The following is a 23,424-nucleotide window of genomic DNA, read 5'->3' as shown; positions in this document are numbered from 1 at the left end:
TTGACAACCTGCTATTGTAGCAGCAGTAACCTATCTGACAACTGCACCAGACACTTGTTGTCTTATATAAGCGTTGCCGACCGCAGCGCCGTATTCTGTCTGTTTACATATCACTGAATTTGAATACGCATGCCTATACCAGTTTCTTTGGCGCTTCAGTGTATTTCGCCTAATACAAAGGTCACTCCAAAGGAAATGCACACTATTTTTTTAAATCCATGTTTTAATCTACATGTTTGAAAGTTTTACAGTGTGTAGATACATCCTTTAGGAACAATATTTCCATTTCTCCAAATAATTTCCATCCCTCTCAACTGCGTTACGCCATCTTGGAACCAGCGCCTGTATACCCGCACGGTAAAATTGTGGACCAACCTGTTGGCGCCACTGTTTGGCAGCGTGCACAAGGGAGTCATTATCTTCAAACCTTGTTCCACGAAGAGAGTCTTTCAGCTTCCCAAAGATATGATAGTTGCATGGGGCCAGGTCAGGACTGTAAGGCGGGTGTTTCAGTGTTGTCCATCCGAGTTTTGTGATCGCTTCCATGGTTTTTTGACTGACATGTGGCCGTGCATTGTCGTGCAACAGTAAAACATCCTGCTTTTGCCGATGTGGTCGAACACGACTCAGTCGAGCTTAAAGTTTCTTCAGTGTCGTCACATATGCATCATAATTTATGGTGGTTCCACTTGGCATGATGTCCACAAGCAAAAGTCTTTCGAAAACGAAAAAAACTGTAGCCATAACTTTTCCAGCAGAAGGTGTGGTTTTGAATTGAATTTTTAATTGGGCGAATTTGCATGATGCCTCTCCATTGATTGCCTCTTCGTCTCTGGTATAAAACGATGGAGCCATGTTTCATCACCTGTAACAATTCTTCCAAGAAATTCATCTCCACCATTCTCGTACTGTTCCAAAAGTTCGCTGCATACCGTTTTTCTTGTTTCTTTGTGAACCACTGTCAACATCCTGGGATTCCACCTGGCACAAACGTTTTTTAACGCCGACACTTTTAGTATTCTGCAAACGCTTTCTTCCCCTATCCCAACGTAGCGTGACAATTCGTTCACTGTGATGCGTCTGTCAGCAGTCACCAGTTCGTTAACTCTCTGCACATTGCCTGGAGTGTGTGCAGTACGAGGCCTGCCGCTGCGAGGACAATCCTCAATATTGCTGTGCCCGCTTTCATCACGTAACCTGCTTGCCCACTGACTAGCTTTACTGCGATCGACAGCAGCATCTCCGTACACTTTTTTAAACCTCTTGTGGATGTTTCCCACTGTCTCGTTTTCACAGCACAGGAATTCTATGACAGCACGTTGCTTCTGACGAATGTCAAGTGTAGCAGCCATTTTGAAGACATGCTGTGAAGGCGCCACTCACGGGAACAGGTTGAACTAAGTTTGAAAACAAGCGGGAAGGATGTTTCTACACACAGTAATACTTTCACACATGCAGAATGAAAACTGTATTTTTACAAAAATAGTGTGCATTTCTTTTGGAGTGACCCTCGTAGTTCTGTGTGAGAACCTGATAATGGTCAGATGACAGAAGCTGGTTGTATAAATAAAGTACTGTACCAGCAGGTTAAGTTGGTAACACGACTCTCTTAAAAAAAAGTGTTGTTTGTGGGATGGGAGAGAGGGCAGCACGACCTCTCTCGAATTGGCGACTTAGTACAAACACTGACCGTCTTGGCGCGCAGTGCGGTCAGCTCCTTGGCGACGTCGACGAGCTGCTCGTCGTAGGCGCTGGGCAGCAGGCGGTAGCGCACCACGGGCAGGAAGTGCACCAGCTGCAGCCAGCGGGCGTACAGCTCGCGGTCCGGCTCGCCGCCGTCCGCGCCCTCTGCCTGCAGGTCTCCGCCCGCCGCCCCCGGCATCACCAGCGGGTAGCCCGCCACGCCGTACGCCAGCATGGCCGGGATCACCGACTGCAGCGCCGCCCACGTGCCTGCGGCCAGCGGCAGCGACACGAACACCGGCGCCCGCGGCCGCCGCACCTGCGTCCCGTGTTTCACTTGTCACACGGCTCGCTCACAAGCACCAGTTTTATCGGTCGATTGACCGATCGATCTCGTGGCAGCCTACACACGTTGTGACTGACTGAACTCAGCGAATACAGCGCCGCCCCATTCGTATCGCTCACAGCGAGTTATTTATACAGTTCTATTAAAATGCGCAAAACGAATTGCAAAATGATTTAGATCAGATATCTGCATGGTGCGAAAAGTGGCAACTGACCCTGAATAAAGAAAAGTGTGAAGTTATTCACATGAGTACTAAAAGAAATCTGCTAAATTTCGATTACGCGATAAGTCACACAAATCTGAAGGCTGTAAATTCAACTAAATACTTAGGAATTACAATTACAAATAACCTAAATTGGAATGACCACATAGATAATGTTGTGGGTAGAGCAAACCGAAGGCTGCGATTCATTGGCAGAACACTTAGAACTTGCAACAGGTCTACTAATGAGAATTCTTACACCACGCTTGTCCACCCTATTCTGGAGTATTGCTGTGCGTTGTGGCATCCGCATCAGGTGAGACTGATGGATGACATCGAAAAAGTTCAAAGAAGGGCAGCTCGTTTAGTGTTGTCGCGAAATAGGAAAGGTAGTGCCACAGACATGATATGTGAATTGGTGTGGAAATCATTAACACAAAGGCCTTTTTCAAAGTGGTTCAAATGGCTCCGAGCACTATGGGACTTAACAGCTGAGGTTATCAGTCCCCTGGAACTTAGAACTACTTAAACCTAACTAACCTAAGGACATCACACATATCCATGGCCGAGGCAGGATTCGAACCTGCGACCGTAGCGGTGACGCGGTTCCCGACTGTAGCGCCTAGAACCGCTCGGCCACTCCGGCCGGTGGAACGGTAGAGAGACAGCTCGAAGGTGGTTCACTGAACCCTCTGCCAGGCACTTTATTTTGAATAGCGGAGTAATCACGTAGATGTAGATGTACTTGATAGTTGACACTTCACGCATTAGAGCTGGTTTCCTTCCTTCAAAGCGCTCAATGCACGCCAGAACCATCCACTGTTCCCAGACTGCCAGAACAATTGGTCATTTCACTTCCAATTCCTTGTCTGATATTCTTTCTTGATATTTCTGGATTCCCAATCACAGGTCTGCCACGTTTTATTTTATGTTTCAGCACACATAATGACAACAGCAAAACCAGCACACACACACACACACACACACACACACACACACACACACACACACAACGAAGCTAATGAAATACACACATTTAATACGCAGCACTAACCAAACACTACTGGCTACTTCCACACACGAAGCGATTCATTGTCACATTAACGGTTACAAGCACAGCGGTTGGCTTACATTAAATAAGCTTCGCACGACATTGTGTGAACCTGAGTTTTTTAAGACTGTAATTCATTGATGCGACTAGGTTATCGCTTCTTAAACGAGTGTTGTGTCATAGCGTAATGGTTAACGGATGCACCCGAAGTGTACTTCGTCAGCTCGAATATCATCACATGTAACGAATTTTTTTGTTTCTAAATCTAAACAAAGAAATTTGATCATTATTTTTATTCAGTTAATTAGTTTAAATGCAATGTTTTATTTATAATATCGCGCTGCGTCATTTTCATCGCCGTATTGACTTTTTTATTTGTACTTATTTTTTCTTCCTATCAATCTTTTTTTAATTTGGAATCTGTGTGTTGCGTATAATATGCGACCAAATGCCAGCGAGGACTGCTCATCCTTGGTAACATGGCAGCTCGTGTAGCCAGCGTGAGGATGGTTACAGGTAACCAATGACAGCGAGCAATTACAGTTAGCTTTCAAGGCTGAAACTGAAATTTTTTCTGTCTTAAGTTTCCCCCTAGAGGTTAGCTTTAATCGCTGTGAACAAAGAGATCGTGATTTCAATTCTGCCACAGATTTTCGACCGCCGTTCTGTTGGATGCACTGCACGTAACATGGTTGTGGTTAGCTTGGTACATGAGTTTAAATTCTGGGCTACAAAACGCGTCGTCTACCGTAGCCTTTGGCCACTTAAAGTAAGCTGTTGACTGCGCATTTGCCATTTGTGTGGTGCCTCGCGGCGGTCGCTTCCAACATCGCTCCGCGTCATACATTAACAACATCTGTGAAGTGATCCGCATCATATGTGTGTGTCACCTATAACTGAGAAGTAGCGAGCAGCCGATGTGGCAATACCGTAGCGGCAAGCGACAGGCGTCAACTATCAAATAATTTTTTATCGTACTATAACAAATCTATGAGATTATTTTCAATGAGATGCTGCTTTGTTTTATACAATAACAAAAAACTGCGATTTGTCTAGGCTGTTTTAAAGGTAACAAGGCCAATAAAAGCCGAAAGAAGGCTGTGGATAAAGAAATGGCTAACGCAAAGAAAGAAATTAACTCACTGATGCTCTGTTACTTATGGAGGTGGTTTCGTAATTCAACAGCTGCTGAACATCGTCAGCACATTCTCAACAAACAGGAATACGGTGCAGTAATGAAAGGCTGCAAGCTGCGAGGAGAGGCTGTTAGCGACATTACAGTCTCTAGCCACTGGCAGAAGCTCTGAGGAACACAAGTAAAGTGTAATTGTATATTCATAATTATAATATAAAATGTTACCTGCAACGTGTTTTATAGTTGCCTGGGAAATACATCCTAAAAAAGCAAAGTAAATAGAAGAAAAGATATTCATGTAAAAGTTATTAATTTCTGTATGTATGTAGAGTACAAGATGTCCCCTGAAAGTTTAGCAAGTTCATTTCAAATTAGAGGACTACAAATGGTGGTGGTGCCCATTATCTAGTAAATACAACAGATGCATTAGAAATGAAGCATTTAGCAACTGTGAGAAATGTAAAAAGAAAAGTCCTACACTTCGCTATTCATCGCGGAAGGCTTGGATATCTGCTGTATTTTGTTAACACTTGTAACAATGTCGCCAATTTATTAATTCCTGAATAAAAATCCGTCGACTATCTATATTTCCGTTTCTAGGCTTGATTTCTGAGCCATATCGGAAATGAAATTTAAGATTTAATCTATCTGTATTTCGGTTTTTAGTTTTGGTTTCCGTTAAATATCGGAACTAAAACTTAAATATCGAAATACGAAAGGTAGACGGGCATCTGCACTATTTAATCCCATGCGCAGTGGCAACAGACGAACTTTTGTAGGGCAGTTGGGACGACAACGCTACACAGAGCACAGTTTATCGGATGAAGAAAGACGCGACAGTCGGTCGGCTGGCCAAAACGCCTACACAAGTCCGATATGATGGTCGTTCGGTCGGTGCGAGTGTAGGGCCCTTTACCGTCCCCGCAAACTAAGTTGACACTCGGCGAGGTGACTGATTTCATCCAGATTTACGGAATATGCGGAGCTTGGCCAGAAATGAAAGCGATAGAAGTGTAAGGGACTCCAGATGGCCAAGTGTTTAGAAAAAATAGCATATCTAGCGTGGTTCGCGCGAGACATGAGCCCTTTGTGTTAACGTAAATTGCGGGCGGCGGTTAGCGCAGCGGCCTCTGAACGGTACTGAAAGGCCGAGTCCTTCTGCGGTAATTTTTTTCCTTTTTCTTGTTTTGAGTTATTACGTTACTTAAACTGCAAACAAACTGAAATTATGCTGACTGTATAGGGTGACCATAATTAAAGTTCCAGTTTCGTAACGCTGTAAAAAGAGAACCACGGCTCAGAATGACGTGAAATTTGAACAGCATATTATTGACGCAGGGGGAAACGTCATGGAGCAAAAACAATGTAACGAAAATTTGATCAATAGATGGTGCTGTAAGCGTCAGAAATGCACACCAACAGGCATGTGCCACATGGCTGTTCCTCAGTTTGTGTCCGATATCCCCAACTTCACTGTGTGAAGGATCGTACGATGTGGTAAGGCTCTTTTACAAGGACGGTAACTGTGCAGAAGTTCTGGACGCTCAAGGTATGAAAAAGTGCATTGCTCCAACGTCTACTAAGGGTCTGGTGAAAATGATTACAAAATTCGAAACGACAAGTTCTTTTGAAGTGTAAAACGGGAGAGGGAGGAAAGCAGTTGATACAAAGTCTGTCGAAGATATGACCAGAACATCGCAGGAAGAGTCGGGCGGTGGTGTGCAAACAGGCAGTGCACGGGGAATTGCTCGAACATTGGACCTGCCTGTTAGCACGGTGCATAAAATCCTACGAAAATACAAAATCACCCACGTTCAGGAGTTGTTTCCTGCCGACCTTCCTGGAATTTCATGCTCGCGTGGAAGTGGACAATGAATGTCTATGGAACATTCTATTCTGTGGACGGATGAAACACATTTCCATCTACCATCATCATCAGTGTTCTACCAAAAGGCAGGTTTTCACATGGCAGTTCCCCAGGCTGCCGGGTCTTTTGCCATCCTTTTCAGATCTGCATAATTTCCTTTCCACTTTATGTCGTCTATCATCTTGTATCTCCTTCTTCCTCTCAGTCTTCTCCCACAAACCAATCCTTCCAAAGCATCTGCTAGCAAGCACTCCCTTGTCGATGAATGTCCCAACCAGTTCTTTTTCCTTTCTCTTACAACCTTCAGCAGACATCTCTCACCAAACCTTTCCAATACTCTGTCATTACTCATTCTTTCCATCCAGCTAATTCTTTCCATTCTCCTCCACATCCACATCTCAAATGCCTGTAACCTTTTTTCATCCTCTCGTCTCAGCGTCCATGTTTCTGCCCCATATAGTGCGACACACCAGACAAAACATTTGCCAAGCCTTTTCCTCAGGCCTTCATCTAATTTGCCGCATACGAGTCTCCTCTTTCTGTTGAATGCCTCCTTCGCTATGGCAATTTTAGTTTTCACCTCCTGGTGACATCTCAAGTCTTCAGTTATTGTGCTTCCGAGATATTTAAATGCACTTACTTGGCTAATGCTAGATTGTCCTATTTTAATATTCGGCAGTCTGCGTCTTGTACTGATGACCATACTCTTTGTTTTTGCTGTGTTTATTTGCATCCCATATTCCACACAAGCTTCATTCAGATCTTTGAGCATGTTATTCACTGTCCGCTCACTTTCTGCCACTAATACCATGTCATCAGTAAATCTTATACATTCTATTCTCTTTCCACCAATACATATTCCTCTTTTCCCATCTAAGCCTTTCGCAATAATCTCCTCAACAACAGTGGGGAAAGGCAACAACGTTGTCTAACACCTCGTCCAGTGCTGCTTCCTTCTGACATTTCATTTCCAATCCTTATCCTTACTTTCTGGTGTAAATATAGATTCTGTATCAGTCGTCTCTCTTTCCAATCTACTCCTTTCCACTTCAAAATATCCATCAGCTTGTTCCATTGAAATCTGTCAAAAGCCATTTCTAAATCTATAAAAACAGCAAAGATTTCTCTACCTTTGTCCATATATCTTTTCCCTATAGTTCTTAACAGGCCAACAGCATCTCTTGTTCCTTTTCCTCTTCTAAATCCGAACTGCTCCTCTGCAATCCCTCTATCCAGCTTGCCATATAGCTTTCCATCTAAAAGAACATGTCAATACGCAGAGGTGCTGAATAAGCAGAACGGAAAACGTGCGCACCCATCAACCGATACCGCTTCATTTTGCAAAGATCACTGTGTGGTGCGAGTTGACGGCGTCTTTTATCGCAGGTCCGTATTTTATCGAGAAGAGTCCTCTGGGTGCTGTTACCTGTACCGCCATTGGTAAACGCTATGAGAGTCTTTTGCGCATCAAAGTCTTCTAACCCTACAACAGCGTGCATGTGTGAGTAGATCACTTTGGTCCAAGATGGCGCTCCTCCGTGTATCGCACAGCCATGCTAGAATTATCAGCGGTTATTTCCCTACAGCCCGGCCATCCAGATCACCGATATTAATCCGTATGAATTCTGGCTATGGTGTTATATGAAAGATTTTGTGTTCAGTGCTCCAGTCACGAACGTAGCTCAAGTGAAGGCACGCACTGTGCAACGCATTCTGAACGTGATACCCGAGACACTCCAGTAGGTTGTGGTACACGCTGTTTCATGATTTCATCTTACGGCAAAAAACAGTGGACAGCATACTGAACATGTCTTGTGCCATTTTCATGACAATTAAAAACCGATGTCATTTTGTTTTTATGTAGTTCTTGGCCCCAGAACAAATACTAGTAAGAACCGAAGTAATTTTATTTTTTATGCGGTTTTTTTTTTGGTCTCACGACAATTAAAAATCGATGTCATTTTAGTTTTTATGCTGTTTATGCCTCAGGACAATTAAAAATCGATTTTTCCCATACGAGGTGGTACGACCTTGCCGTAGTGGATGGGCTTACCTAACAAACAGTGTCACACATGTCGGCTGCCAGCTTGTGCAGTCATGCACTTTGAACAGTACAGGTGGTGTAATATGCAACTCAAACCAAAGCTGTCATATTTCGATTCATCTTTCATTTGTAGCCACACCATTTGCGTTAAGAAGCTTTCAACGCCATCTGTTGGTAAAATTTTCGTTCATTATGTTTTGATCCATGATGCTTCCCCCTGCATCAATATTAAGCTGCTTAAATTTGACGTTATTATGATCAAAGGTTCTCTTTCTACAGCGTTCTTAAAATGGAACTTTAAGTACGGACATCCTGTGTCGTATTTATTAATATTTTCATAAAAGGCATGAAAAGAAAAAGCAAAGGAAAATTTGGTGGATGAATAGACATTATTATTTCATAAAAATCTGGGAAATTTGCAACAAGCTTACACAGAAATATTTTGACTGACTATGTAAGAGAAGACCTTACGTGATTTACGTTCAAAAATATAGTATCGACGGCAATTGAGAAAATTATATAAATTAATACGAGATGGTACTGATCCCACATGGCACACAAAGCAGGTCAGAACACTGTTGCAGAAGCGACGAAAAAAGCTTGCCAAATTTAAAATAACGCACAATTTCAAAGATTGGCGAAGTTTTACAGAAGCTCGAAACTCTGCACGAATTTCAATGCGAGATGCTTTTAATAATTTCCACACCAAAACTCTCTCCCGAAATCGGGCACAGCAAATGGCTCTGAGCACCATGGGACTTAACTCCTGAGGTCATCAGTCCCCTAGAACTTAGAACTACTTACACCTAACTAACCTAAGGACATCACACACATCCATGCCCGATGCAGGATTCGAACCTGCGACCGTAGCAGTAGCGCGGTTCCGGACTGCGCACCTAGAACCGCTAGACCGGGCACAGCACTTAAAAAGATTCTGGTTGTATGTAATATACAGCCGGCCGGTGTGGCCAAGCGGTTCTAGGCGCTTCAGTCTGGAACCGCGCGACCGCTACGGTCGCAGGTTCGAATCCTGCCTTGGCCATGGATGTGTGTGATGTCCTTAGGTTAGTTAGGTTTAAGTAGTTCTAAGTTCTAGGGGACTGATGACCTTAGATGTTAAGTCCCATAGTGCTCAGAGCCATTTGACCCATTTTTTTGTTGTTGTAATATACACAAGGGCAAGACGCAATCAATACCTTCACTGCACGATAACAACGTTCATGTTACTGATCACGGTGCCACTAAAGCAAAGTTACTAAACACAGTTTTCAGTAAATCCTTCGCCAAAGAATACGAAATAAATATTCCAGAATTAGAGTCAAGATCAGCTTCCTACATGAGAAACTTAGAAATAGATATTGTCAGTGTAGCGAGGCAGCATAAATTACTTAATAAAGGCAAGTTCTCCAGTCTATATTGTACTCGTACTTCGTCGCATTTGTGAAGGAATTTCGGAAAACGGTGTTTAATTAACCCCGCTTTAGTGGCACTGTCATTGGCAACATTACCACAGCTATCATGTAGAGAAGGTATTCAAAAAATGGTTCAAATGGTTCTGAGCACTATGGGACTTAACTTCTGAGGTCATCAGTCCCCTAGAACTTAGAACTACTTACACCTAACTAACCTAAGGACATCACACACATCCATGCCCGAGGCAGGATTCGAACCTGCGACCGTAGCGGTCGCGCGGTTCCAGACTGTAGCGCCTAGAACCGCTCAGCCACTTCGGCTGGCAGTGAAGGTATTGCTTGCGTCTTGTCGCTGGCGTACTTCACATAGGACCAGAATTTCTTTGGACTTTGTGCCAGATTTGGAGACAGAGGTGTGTTTTTGCTCCACGGCACAATCTTAATTCGTACTATACAGGACACATGCTGCATCTCTGAGCCATTGAGCCGGCCGGGGTGGCCGAGCGGTTATAGGCGCTACAGTCTGGAACCGAGCGACCGCTACGGTTGCAGGTTCGAATCCTGTCTCGGGCATGGATGTGTGTGATGTCCTTAGGTTAATTAGGTTTAAGTAGTTCTAAGTTCTAGCAAACTGATGACCTCAGACGTTAAGTCCCATAGTGCTCAGAGCCATTCTGAGCCATCGAATTTTGCCTCATCCCTTGTACTCTCTCTACATTGCACCCGTGTCTGCTTCCGCTTTCCTCGGATGAAGAAACCATTGAGTGACAAGCGCCTTTGGAGGTGAACCGTTTAGCGTACAGCCAAAATGGCGATTGTAAGCGAATTGTAGTTATCACTGCCCGCCTAATAATTGATGGTAGCCTCTCTTGAGAGCGTGGAGTGTGAATGTTAGTGAATTGTGCTTGAGATTTCATTGTGCGAGCCACGAGTATTACTGGATGTGTGCCCTACAAACCGCCGGCTGTTTTACGTTGCCAGGAACACTTAAAGCGTTCACCATAGAGGTTCTATATTCGATATCTGTGTTCATTGGTAAACTATTATTAAATTATTGTGAAAAGCGTACTCTCTGCATTCGTGTGTCTTGTCGTCGAGGTAACAACCAGCCCCGCCGTGATGCTTACTGAATCAACAAAGCGTGGACTTGACCTAATTCAGTGAACACTGTAATTGAGAGAGTGAGGTCTATAAACCATGTGCAGTTAAAATTTATGAGTGGAAATACTGTCGTTCGTACCTCGTGTCGTGAGATCAATATTCAGTCGCGTCGCGAAACAATTACCGTATATTTTGGCAGATAAGACGATAGTTGAAGCATAAAAAAAAGGCACCCAAAATCGGGGTCGTCTTATACGACAGATATAAAACATAGTTTGAAATTTGTACAAATTAAAACCTTTATAAAATAAAATAAAGCACTCATCAGTATATTTAAAACGCTGCAAAATCCTCGCAATCATCATCTAAGGAAAGCAGCTCTTCAAGTACATTCTCACTTTCGTTGTTGACAGGGTCGTCATATGCACGTTGTGAATCGATTTCTGCTTCGTCATCAGTATCCCATAACAAACCGTCCTCAGTACCGTTCATAGCATTGGAAATCCCACACTTCTTGATGGATTTGATCAGAGTTTCCTCTCCACTTTTTCCACTGAGTTGATCACGAAATCACATATAATGTCAAGTGGTGCAGCGGGCATAGCTCCATCTTTCGTATACGACTTTTCGCTACTCGTCATCCTATTATTCCATTGTTTGGGCATGTGGTCTTTGAATGCTTTATTCAGAGAGACGTCTAAAAGATGTAGCATCAAAGATAAACCATCGGGTATAACATCAATCTTAGTATTTCTTCTTGTGATGTGATTTTCGGTATTCTCAGTTATGCGACTGCGAAACATATCCCACACCAGGAAACTTGGTTGATTTCGTAGAGCACCTTGTCACCTCTGCCACACATTATTCAGCCACAATTTTACACTATTACCGCCCATCCCTCCGCTTTCGAGAAAATTTACAGAAATGCTTGGTGAAAATTTTATTCTAGGAAAGGTTAACCGCTTTCAAATGACCATAAGTTTTAATTTTTTTCTATCTGCCATGCATGTTAATACTGCTGCAAACCTGGTCTTTTCGTAGCCTATATTTCTGACCTGAACAGTTATTACGCCTTTCGTTTCCACAAATGGTTAAATGGTTCAAATGGCTCTGAGCACTATGGGACTTAACATCTGAGGCCATCAGTCCCCTAGAACTTAGAACTACTTAAACCTAACTAACCTAAGGACATCAAATACATCCATGCCCGAGGCAGGATTCGAACCTGCGACCGTAGCAGTCTCGCGGTTCCGGACTGAAGCGCCTAGAACCGCACGGCCACCGCGGCCGGCCCTCGTTTCCACAGTTCTTTTGTTTATCACATTGGAGTTCATAGGTTTTTCATCCATATTTCCAATATGAGATAGTGGAAAGTTATATTTTTTCCTCATATGAATAAGAAATGTATAAAAACCCGTAACTTTATGGTCAACATCTTTCGGTAATTTCTGAGCAAATTTTCTTTTCTGGCACATTACCAGATTTTTTCTGTTCATGAAACGACTGCACCTACCTACTGTTGGTTTAAATTCTTTGCCGTGCTCTCGACTGGCACGTGCCCACATCAATGTATAATCCCTAGTCATATCACTTGTAACAACATACACGATGTGATCAAAAGTATCCGGACACGTGGCTGCAAATGACTTACAAGTTCGTGGCGCCCTCCATTGGTAATGCAGGAATTCAATATGGTGTTAGCCTACCCTTAGCCTTGATTACAGCTTCCACTCTCGCAGGTATATGTTCAGTCAGGTGCTGGAAGGTTCCTTGGGGAATGACAGCCCATTCATCACGGAGCGCTGCACTGAGGAGATGCATCGATGTCTGTCGGCGAGGCCTGGCACGAAGTCGGCGTTCCAAAATATCCCAAAGGTGTTCTATAGGATTCAGGTCAGGATTCTGTGTAGGCCAGTCCATTACAGGCATGTTAGTGTCGTGTAACAACTCCTCCACAGGCCGTGCATTATGAACAGGTGCTCGATCGTTTTGAAAGGTGCAATCGCCATCCCCGAATCGCTCTTCAACAGTGGGAAGCGTAATGATGCTTGAACATCAATGTAGGCCTGTGCTGTGATAGTGCCACGCAAAACTACAATGGGTGCAAGCCCCCTCCATGAAAAACACATCACACCATAACACCACCGCCTCCGAATTTTACTGTTGGCACTACACTGGCAGATGCCGATCACCGGGCATTCGCTATACCCACATCCTGCCATCGCATAGCCACATAGCGTATCGAGATTCGTCACCCCACACAACGTTTTTCCACTGTTCATTCGTCCAATGTTTGCGCTACTTTCACCAAGCGAGGCGTCGTTTGGCATTTACTGGCGTGATGTGTGCTTATGGGCAGCCGCTCGACCATGAAATCCAAAGTTTTCTCACCTCCCGCCTAACTGCCATAGTACTTGCAGTGGATCCAGATGCGGTTTGGAATTACTGTATGATGGTGTGGGTAGATGTCTGCCTAATACACACTGCGACCCTCTTCAAATGTCGGCGGCCTTTTTCAGTCAACAGATGAGGTCGGTATGTACGCTTTTGTGCTGTACGTGTCCCTTCACGTTTCCACTTCACTATCACATCGGAAACAGTGGGCGTAGGGATGTTTAGGAGCGTGGACATCTTGCGTACAGACATATGACACAAGTTACATCCAATCACCTGACCACGTTCGAAGTCCGTGAGTTCCGCGGAGCGCCCCATTCTGCTCTCTCATGATGACTAATGACTCCTGAGATCGCTGATGTGGAGTACTTGGCAGTAGGTGGCAGTACAATACACCTAATATGAATAACGTATGTTTTTGGGAGAATCGAGATACTTTTTATCACATAGTGTAACAATGCCACCCCTGTTATTATACTCATTCTGCAACGCTTTTTTCTAAGTCTGGCCGGCCGAAGTGGCCGAGCGGTTCTAGGCGCTACAGTCTGGAACCGCGCGACCGCTACGGTCGCAGGTTCGAATCCTGCCTCGGGCATGGATGTGTGTGATGTCCTTAGGTTAGTTAGGTTTAAGTAGTTCTAAGTTCTAGGGGACTGATGACCTCAGAAGTTGAGTCCCATAGTCCTGAGAGCCATTTGAACCATTTTTCTAAGTCTGGCCAGCGAGTAAGAACACTTCTTCATTGCATTATTTTATTTTAATTGCGTCTACATTCTTTCACCAATCTTTTACCATCGTCTCTGTTATATCGAAAGCCCTTGCAGCAGCACAGATGGCCGGCCAGAGTGGCCGAGCGGTTCTAGGCGCTACAGTCTGGATCCGCGCGACCGCTACGGTCGCAGGTTCGAATCCTGCCTTGGGCATGGATGTGTGTGATGTCCTTAGGTTAGTTAGGTTTAAGTAGTTCTAAGTTCTAGGGGACTGATGACCTCAGAAGTGAAGTCCCATAGTGCTCAGAGCCATTTGAACCATTTGCAGCGCAGATATTCCATTCTTTACCCTGTTTTATGACCTTTAACTTGAATCTTGCTTCGTAATGCCTTCTCTTTTTTTTGGATCCATCATTAGGCACGCATTTCACAAATTTGATGCCGATTTCACTTACAGTACAAACTGTTTGAACACAGAAACCAAACTCAACAATACTTGTTAGCTGTACATATGAGTTCGTTATTCGGCACGTGTTTATACAGTCAAAACCTAAAATATTGCTGAAGGAGTCTCTTGGTTTATGACGTGTGCAGCCGAACCAATTGTTTAGTAGTACAGATCGCGTATGTCCGCAAAACAATAATCATTACGACGCTTTTATAAATATACTTATAGTCATTACCCGAATCAGTGCGCATGTTATTACCCGGATTATGAATATTATAAACTAAATTTAAGGCCGTTGATAGTTTGGGGGTCATCTTATGGGGTGAGGATATAATAAAACTAAATATCTTTGAGGAAGATTTATATCTTATTCGCCGTAATATACGGTGCGTAGAAACTCGTGAAGGTGATTTGTAGCAGCGTCAGGGTGAACTAATGTTAATTACAAGAAACTGTGCCTACTATCAGAAGTATAGCTAATTCTCTAAAAAGTGGTTTTTTAGTGACTGATATACTAGTAAACGAACAGTGTGACTAGAGATGGGGGCAGTAGGTTTCAATGTACTGCAAAGACAAGATGCACCTGAAAAGTTCAGTGAATGCTCTTCGAAAATAGAGGAAAGAAGAGTTACAAACAAAATACCGTTATTGGCCTTCAAAATAGTGACTATTAGCTACAACACACTTCTGACATCGGTTGTAAAGCTGTTGCAAACTGTCAGCAAAACTCTTCTCGTGGAATCACTTCAAGCACAATTGGCACGTTTTGTTGGACATCCGCATCATTACACGTATGAGACCTGATGCTACAACAATGATCCGGAGACCAAGCGACAGTCAACGGTGTGATGTTCATCAGCTTGCCCACCTCCTGAAAAAACGGTGGCTGACAAAATCCGACATTAAGACGAAGTTGATCACCTTGATCCATCATGAATTTCTCCCAGAGGGAGGCAGGAAAGACGATGAACACCATCCGACTGGCCGTCGCTTGGCCTGCGGATCATACTGATAGGGCCACGTCTCGTGATTTTTCAGCAGCTTTACAACCAATGTCAGAAGTGTGTTGTAGCTAATGATGATTACTTTGAAGGTCACTAAATACATTTTGTTTGTAACTGCTGCTTTATTTACTTTCTGAGACCATTCACCAAACTTTTCATGCATCTTGTAGACCATAGTAGCCGAAGTACTAATTAAAACTTACGTCTGTTGTATGACTTAAACAGTGGACGAACAGCGCGACCCACATCAACGTGTTTTACTGGTAGAATATATGTAATCTTTATCAGATACTTGTGGTTCTCATTATGTGTGTGCTCCCCCAACATACAACCAATTAAATAAACAGTTACACGATTAAGTTTGAGTTGGTGGTGCAGCATCGAGAAGACAAGTGCCGACGATAAACAGGTACGTGTGGTCTATACAAGCAGTCAATTAATATTCGTATTTATGTGCTTGTGTTGAGTAACGTATCATTAGCTGCATTTGAGAGAGAATGAAAGTTCCGCCCTCCTTCCCACCCCCTCCCCTGTGCCGCTTTCAAGGTTATACAACTAATATTTCCTCCGCGTCCTTCGACATTCGAGGTTGGGAAAAATGTGTTGCATCGAAGGGCGAATACATAGAGAAGTACTGACACCATCACCAAGTTTCATGATAGCAGCTTGATATCTTTCGAGGTAACAGACCACGTGTCGCAGAACCTTGAGATATCTCAGACAAACGCACTACTCACAAGGAAATCTCCTCATCGCTCACCCAAGGGATAGCCGTCAAAAACTGAATGCAGACGAAGCATAAAAACTGAAAAGTGGTGTACTGATGCACGAAAAAAGAAGAAGAATACAAACAGTGAACTTTCCAAGCTCAAGACATGCAACATCAAACGAAATGGCAGAGCCAAGACGTCGTGGTTAGGTGGTTACCGTGTTGGTATGCAAAACAGGAGATCAGTGTTCAAATCTTCCTCGTAGCAAAATACCTTCTTTTTCACAAAATTATTAATTGTCCGTCCTGTCATTGGACACGGCCACAAATGTGGATACAGCGAACAGACACGTCAATGACCAGACGGACAGTTCAAAATTTTGTGAAAAAAAAAGGCACGAGGGAGATTTAAACATGGAACTCCGCTTTCTCAGTCCGACACCGTGAGCACATCACCACGGCGCCTTGGATCTACCAGTTCGGTTAATGTTGCGTATCTCATGCTTGGATCATTCACTGTTTCTATTTTGTCTGTTTTTTCACAGTTCAGTGTACTTTCTTCCTGTTTTCGTGCTTGATCTGTGTTCAGTTTTTGACGAGCTATCCACTAGGCCATCGTACCATTAAAACTGAGGTGCTTGAGATGGGAGTTTCCCTTGTCAGTCCTGCAAAAAATTAAAATACCCTACTGGCCATTAAAATTGCTACATCAAGAAGAAATGCAGATGCTAAACGGGTATTCCTTGGACAAATATATTATACTAGAACTGACATATGATTACATTTTCACACAATTTGGGTGCACAGATCCCGAGAAATTAGTACCCCGAACAACCACCTCTGCCCGTAGTATCGGCCTTGATACGCCTGGGCATTGAGTCAAACAGAGCTTGGATGGCGTGTACAGGTACAGCTGCCCTTGCAGCTTCAACACAATATCACAGTTCATCAAGAGTAGTGACTGGCGTATTGTGACAAGCCAGTTGCACGGCCACCATTGACCAGAAATTTTAAATTGGAGAGAGATCTGGAGAATGTGCTGGCCACGGCAGCAGTCGAACATTTTCTGTATCCAGAAAGGCCCGTATAGGACCTGCAACATTCGGCCGTCATTACCCTGCTGAAATGTAGGGTTTCGCAGGGATCGAATGAAGGGTAGAGCCACGGGTCGTAGCACATCTGAAATGTAACGTCCACTGTTCAAATTGCAGTCATTGCGAACAAGAGGTGTCCGAGACGTGTAACCAATGGCACCCCATACCATCACGCCAGTATGGCGATGACGAATACACGCATCCAACGTGCGTTCACCACGCTGTCGCCAAACACGGATGCGACCATCACGATGCTGTAAACAGAACCTAGATTCATCCGAAAAAAATGAAGTTATGTCATTCGTGCACTGAGGTTCGTCATTGAGCACATCACCGCAGGCGCTCCTGTCTGTGATGAAGCGTCAAGGGAAACCGCAGCCATGGTCTCCGAGCTGATAGTCCATGCTGCTGCAAACGTCGTCAAACTGTTGGTGCAGATGATTGTTGTCTTGCAAGCGTCCCCATCTGTTGACTCAGGGATCGAGACGTGGCTGCACGATCCGTTACAGCCATGCGGATAAGATGCATGTCATCTCGACTGCTAGTGGTACGAGGCCGTTGGGATCCAGCACGACGTTCCGTATTATCCTCCTGAACCCACCGATTCCATATTCCGCTAACAGTCATTGGAGCTCGACCAACGCGAGCAGCAGTGTCGCGATACGATAAACAGCAATCGCGATAGGCTACAATCCGACCTTTATCAAAGTCGGAAACGTAATTGTACGCATTTCTCCTCCTTACAGGAGGCATCACATTAACGTTTCACCTGGCAACGCCGGTCAACTGCTGTTTGTGTATGAGAAATCAGTTGGAAGCCTTCCTCATGTCAGCACGTTGTAGGTATCGTCACCTGCGCCTACCTTGTGTGAATGATGTGAAAAGCTAATGATTTGAATATCACAGCATGTTCTTCCTGTCGGTTAAATTTCGCGTCTGTAGCACGTCATCTTCGTGGTGTAGCAATTTTAATGGCTAGTAGTGTATTAGTAAAGACAGTAGAAGTGAAGGCGCAGGCACGCTCGTCAGTAGCGGCCTGAGACGACCGGAGGACTCGGAACTTACGGCACCGGTGACGCCGACGACGGGACAGCCGGCGCGCAGCACGCTCTCGGTGAAGACGGTCTTGTACTCGTCGGGAGAGTAGAGCGGCCGCGAGTACTGGTAGAACTGCGGCTGGTCCGTGGCGGTGCCCACCTCCAGGTAGAAAGCCGTCACGTGGTAGCGCTCCTGCACGCCCCGCAGCCGCTGCTGCAGCCACGCCACCTGCACACGAGTTCAGGCGGACAACCATCAAACGAGCTGATTAATTAAACAAAAGAGAAGGAAAAATTGGCCAGGTGCGGTTAAGGCTCGCGCTCTGCGGGTTACGAACAAACTTAATTATGTATTCAGGGTGGTCCATTGATCGTGACAGGGCCAAATATCTCACGAAATAAGCATCAAACGAAAAAACTACAAACAACGCAACTTGTCTAGCGTGAAGGGGGAAACCAGATGGCGCTATGGTTGGCCCGCTAGATGGCGCTGCCGTAGTTCATACAGATATCAATTGAGTTTTTCTTAAATAGGAATCCCCATATTTCATTGCATATTCGTGTAGGACGTAAAGAAATATGAATGTTTTAGTTGGATCACTTTTTTCGCTTTGTGATAGATGGCGCTGTAATTGTCACAAACATATGGCTCACAGTTTTAGACGAACACTTGGTAACAGGTAGGTTTTTTAAATTAAAATACAAAACGTAGGTACGTTTGAACATTTTATTTCGGTTGTTCCAAAGTGATACATGTACCTTAGTGAACTTATTATTTCTGAGAACGGATGTTGTTACAGCGTGATTACCTATAAATACCACATTAATGCAATAAATGCTCAAAATGATGTCCGTCAACCTCAGGGCATTTGGCAATACGTGTAACGACATTCCTCTCAACAACGAGTAGTTCGCCTTCCGTAATGTTCGCACATGCATCGACAATGCGCTGACCCATGTTGTCAGGCGTTGTCGGTGGATCACGATAGCAAATATCCTTCAATTTACCCCACAGAAAGAAATCCGGGGACGTCAGATCCGGTGAACGTGCGGGCCATGGTGTGGTGCTTCGACGACCAATCCAATTGTCATGAAATATGCTATTCAATATTTGTTGCAGGTCGTGGTTGACGTTTCACATGTGGCTGAACACTTTCTGTTTTCTTAAATAACGTAACTATCCGGCGAACGGTCCGGACACTTGGATGATGTCGTCCAGTATACCGAGCACCATACATAGCACACGCCCGATGGGCATTTTGATCACAATAGCCATACGTCAACACGATATCGACCTTTTCCGCAATTCGCAAACGAGCCATTTTAACACGGGTAGTGTATCACGAAGCAAATACCGTCTGCACTGGCGGAATGTTACGTAATACCATGTACTTACACGTTTGTGACTATTACAGCGCGATCTATCACAAAGCGAAAAAAGTGGTCCAACTAAAACATTCATATTTTCTTACGTACTACACGAATATGTAATAAAAATGGGGGTTCCTATTAAAAAAAAAAAACACTTGATATCTATTTGACCTATGGCAGCGCCATCTAGCGGGCCACCCATGGCGCCATCTGGTTTCCCCCTTCAAACTAGACGAGTTTCGTGCCTTGTAGTTTTCTAGTGGTGGTGGTGGTGGTGGTTAGTGTTTAACGTCCCGTCGACGACGAGGTCATTAGAGACGGAGCGCAAGCTCGGGTTAGGGAAGGATTGGGAAGGAAATCGGCAGTGCCCTTTCAAAGGAACCATCTCGGCATTCGCCTGGAACGATTTAGGGAAATCACGGAAAACCTAAATCAGGATGACCGGAGACGGGATTGAACCATCGTCCTCCCGAATGCGAGTCCAGTGTGCTAACCACTGCGCCACCTCGCTCGGTGTAGTTTTCTAGTTTGATGCTTATTTCGTGAGATATTTGGCCCCGTCACTATCAATGGACCACTCTGTATAGGCAGTTCATCCATTCCGAGAATCGAGAATCTCAATTATTTTAGCCTGTTATCGATGTTCACACTGCGAAAATATCAGTCATAGGAATTCCAAGACTTCCCAGATTTTCATTTTAAATCTGATGTTGGATAACAATTTTTTTTCATGTGAAATAATTACAGGTTAACAATTATCTGACCTTTTTTTTCTTTTATTTCTACCATAAAACCTCGTTTCTTGCCATATTTCGTAGCTTATAGATCAACCAGAAGTACTTATGCATTTCAATGAGTGAGTTTGCGAGTATCAAAATATTTGACATAAAAGTTTGTATCTTTTGATTGTATGGACTTAGAAGCTTAACTTTTTTCCACCGTCAAGGGACCATATGCCTTAGCATGCGACATAATTATCAACTTGATCCGTCTACCCGATGCTGAGAAAATGGGGTCTTAACAGACGGACAGCCATACAGTCTGACAATAACAAGAAATTATTTTTCCTGTGATACAATCATAAATGATCCCTTGTAGAATTTTTTCTCTACTTGTACTGTGACACCTTGCCTCCTGCCAAATTTCATGGCTCTAGCTCGAAGGGAAGTACCCTACAGGCTCTGGTGAGAGTTTCGAGTAATTTGACATAAACGGTCGTATCTTTTGGTTGCGCTAACTTAGAATCTTACACTACTTACATCGACAAAGGACTACAGACCATAGTATGGGACATACATTTCAACTTTATACGTCTACTCATTCATGAGAAAAAGGGATTTTAGCAGTCAGACAGACAGGTGGACAAGTGATCCTGTAATTGTCCCGTACTTCAAACGGTAAAAATGGGGTTCTGGAGAGAAATTCTGATTTATAAAAGACACAATTACTTGAACATGTTTCAGCACTTTCTGAGCTTTCAGATCGATGAGGTGTATAGAAAAAAACATTTTGAACGATGGTACGGAAATGCGTGACAGCTTTTAACGATGGCCATACGAATGTGCATCACAAGGAACGAGGTGGGTGACTTTAAGTCATTACTGACGATTTGGTGCCGGACGTTGATGAAAAAGTGATAGATAACAGACGTTTTACGATTTCGATGTTGCGTGATGAGTTTCCTCAATCGTCAAGAAGTGCGCTTCGTGTAGTTGTTGCCTAATCGAGTGGCAGATTGCTATGAGGACGGTATTCAAAATCTGGTTTAACGATATGATAAGTGTCGAAATGTTGGCTGGAATTATGTAGGAAAGTGGATTTAGGTATAGGTTTTCGCGTAAAAATGAAATAGCTAAGATAAGTCTACTTGTTTTTCATTTATTTCAGAACAGCACTTACTTAAAAACACGGACGTATTTCACTTGTATCTCTAGCGAACTTCGCTGCTCAGTGCTTATGTCATATATTCTGAACTATGTGTGGTACAATGATATAATTTTGGAGATACACCCTGTGGCAAATGTAGACACTGAATGCAACATTTTTAGGAATACAGTTAGTAGTAAAGAAGTAATACATGAAAATGTCTTGTCTGATGTGTCACGTTTACTGCATGAACAGCGGAAATGTACTAAGCGATAAACTTTGTCTTCACCATATTGTGTGTTTTCAGGTATATTGTGTGTTTTCAGGGGGCGGGAGTGGTGTAGGAGGGGTTGTAAGCGAGAGAAAGTCTCGTAATAAAAAAAATGGCTCTGAGCACTATGGGACTTAACATCTATGGTCATCAGTCCCCTAGAACTTAGAACTACTTAAACCTAACTAACCTATGGACAGCACACAACACCCAGCCATCACGAGGCAGAGAAAATCCCTGACCCCGCCGGGAATCGAACCCGGGAACCCGGGCGTGGGAAGCGAGAACGCTATCGCACGACCACGAGATGCGGGCGTCTCGTAATCTTTTGAAATTATGTGTAAAGTTTGTTTCAAGTTACTAATATGGCTATTTGTGCGACGTGATCTAGACTTATTTTTAACGCCCACCCTACCCCGTTAAGACAAAGGTGGTTCTTAACCCTCAGTTTAAGAGGACATGTGGAACACATGTATACATACATACTCTTTTATTGTATAATATGTATGACTATATTAAAAAATAGATAGTCTATGTGCATCTGAATCATGTAGAAAAACTGAAATAAATCGGTCAAGAACTTTTCGAGACTTTGCTATGTACCTTCCCCTTTAAATGTTACGTATACTGTATATTGATATGCTATGTACACTCTAAGACAAAAAAGCGACCTACCATGAAGGAATTATGCGAATGGGAAGGAAATCGTAGATGCGATGTACATGTGCAGACAAACAAATGATTACAGTTTCAGAAAAACTGCATGATTTGTTCAAGAGAAATTCCTCCACAAATTGAGCAAGTCAACACGATGCATAGAACATTGTCGACGTACTAGTGTTCAGTAAGGATGCCGCGGATGATAACCAAAGGAGTCTTACTATGAAATGAAATGGCACCCCAGACCCTCTCGCCTGGTTGTTGGGCCGTATGGTGGGCGATACTCATGTTGTTATCCGACCGCTGTCTGTGGCGTCGCCAGACACGACTACGCTGGTGACTGGGACTTACTTGGAAGCGAGACTCATCACTGAAGACAATTCTACTCGTCAGTCAGATTCCAGGCCGAATACATCACTGCAAAGGGGTTGTTGGTGGGCGGAGGTCAATGACAGTCGGTGCTAAGAATGCCCTGAGCTCAGCCCCCTTTCTGTGAGCCGCCTATTAATGGTCCTTGTGGTCACCGAAGCACCAGATTGCACGTCGGATCGATGATGATGATGATGATGATGATTGCGCAGCTTTGAGTGTGTCTCTGACGACTGTTCGGCCCTCACGTTCTGTCGTCTCTCTAGGTCGACCGCCGCCTTCTGGACGCTGTGTTCTGTTGCGGTTCTCCCATTCCTGGCAACACCGTCGAACAGTGGCAGCGCACTTACTCAAATCGTCGACTATCCCAACTGGCTTCTTATAGCCCAACTACGTGTCTTCACTCAGATACTGAGACCTGCGCAAACTGCTCACGCGCCTGTCTGCGAGATATAATTACTGCCCATCTGAGTACACAGAATGAAATTCGCGAGCATTTTATGCCCTGGTATCGACATGCCCTTGTTTGTTAAGCTTGCCAACTGTACAGTGGAATTGTACTGCAGCGTCACACGTTCATCCATCTGCCGTCAAAGTTTACAATACCTGTGTAATTACCGCTTTGTGACCAATCTGCGTAACTCCTTCGT

General features: G+C 44.0%; 1 protein-coding gene across 1 annotated transcript in view; it reads right to left on the bottom strand.

Annotated features, from left to right (window-relative positions):
- LOC124804758 (myogenesis-regulating glycosidase) overlaps positions 1–23,424 on the bottom strand; it is a 237,950-nt gene that overhangs the window by 15,048 nt on the left and 199,478 nt on the right. The window contains exons 9-10 of the mRNA XM_047265066.1: positions 18,266–18,466; positions 1,691–2,002 (exon numbers count right to left, since the gene is read on the bottom strand). Coding sequence (XP_047121022.1) covers positions 1,691–2,002; positions 18,266–18,466 — 513 coding nt within the window. The remainder of the gene's footprint in view (positions 1–1,690; positions 2,003–18,265; positions 18,467–23,424) is intronic.

This window comes from Schistocerca piceifrons, chromosome 7 (genome assembly GCF_021461385.2).
Source record: "Schistocerca piceifrons isolate TAMUIC-IGC-003096 chromosome 7, iqSchPice1.1, whole genome shotgun sequence".
Lineage (NCBI taxonomy): Eukaryota > Metazoa > Arthropoda > Insecta > Orthoptera > Acrididae > Schistocerca > Schistocerca piceifrons.
The sequence above is the reverse complement of the archived record's forward strand: the minus strand, read 5'-3'. Positions and strand labels throughout refer to the sequence as shown.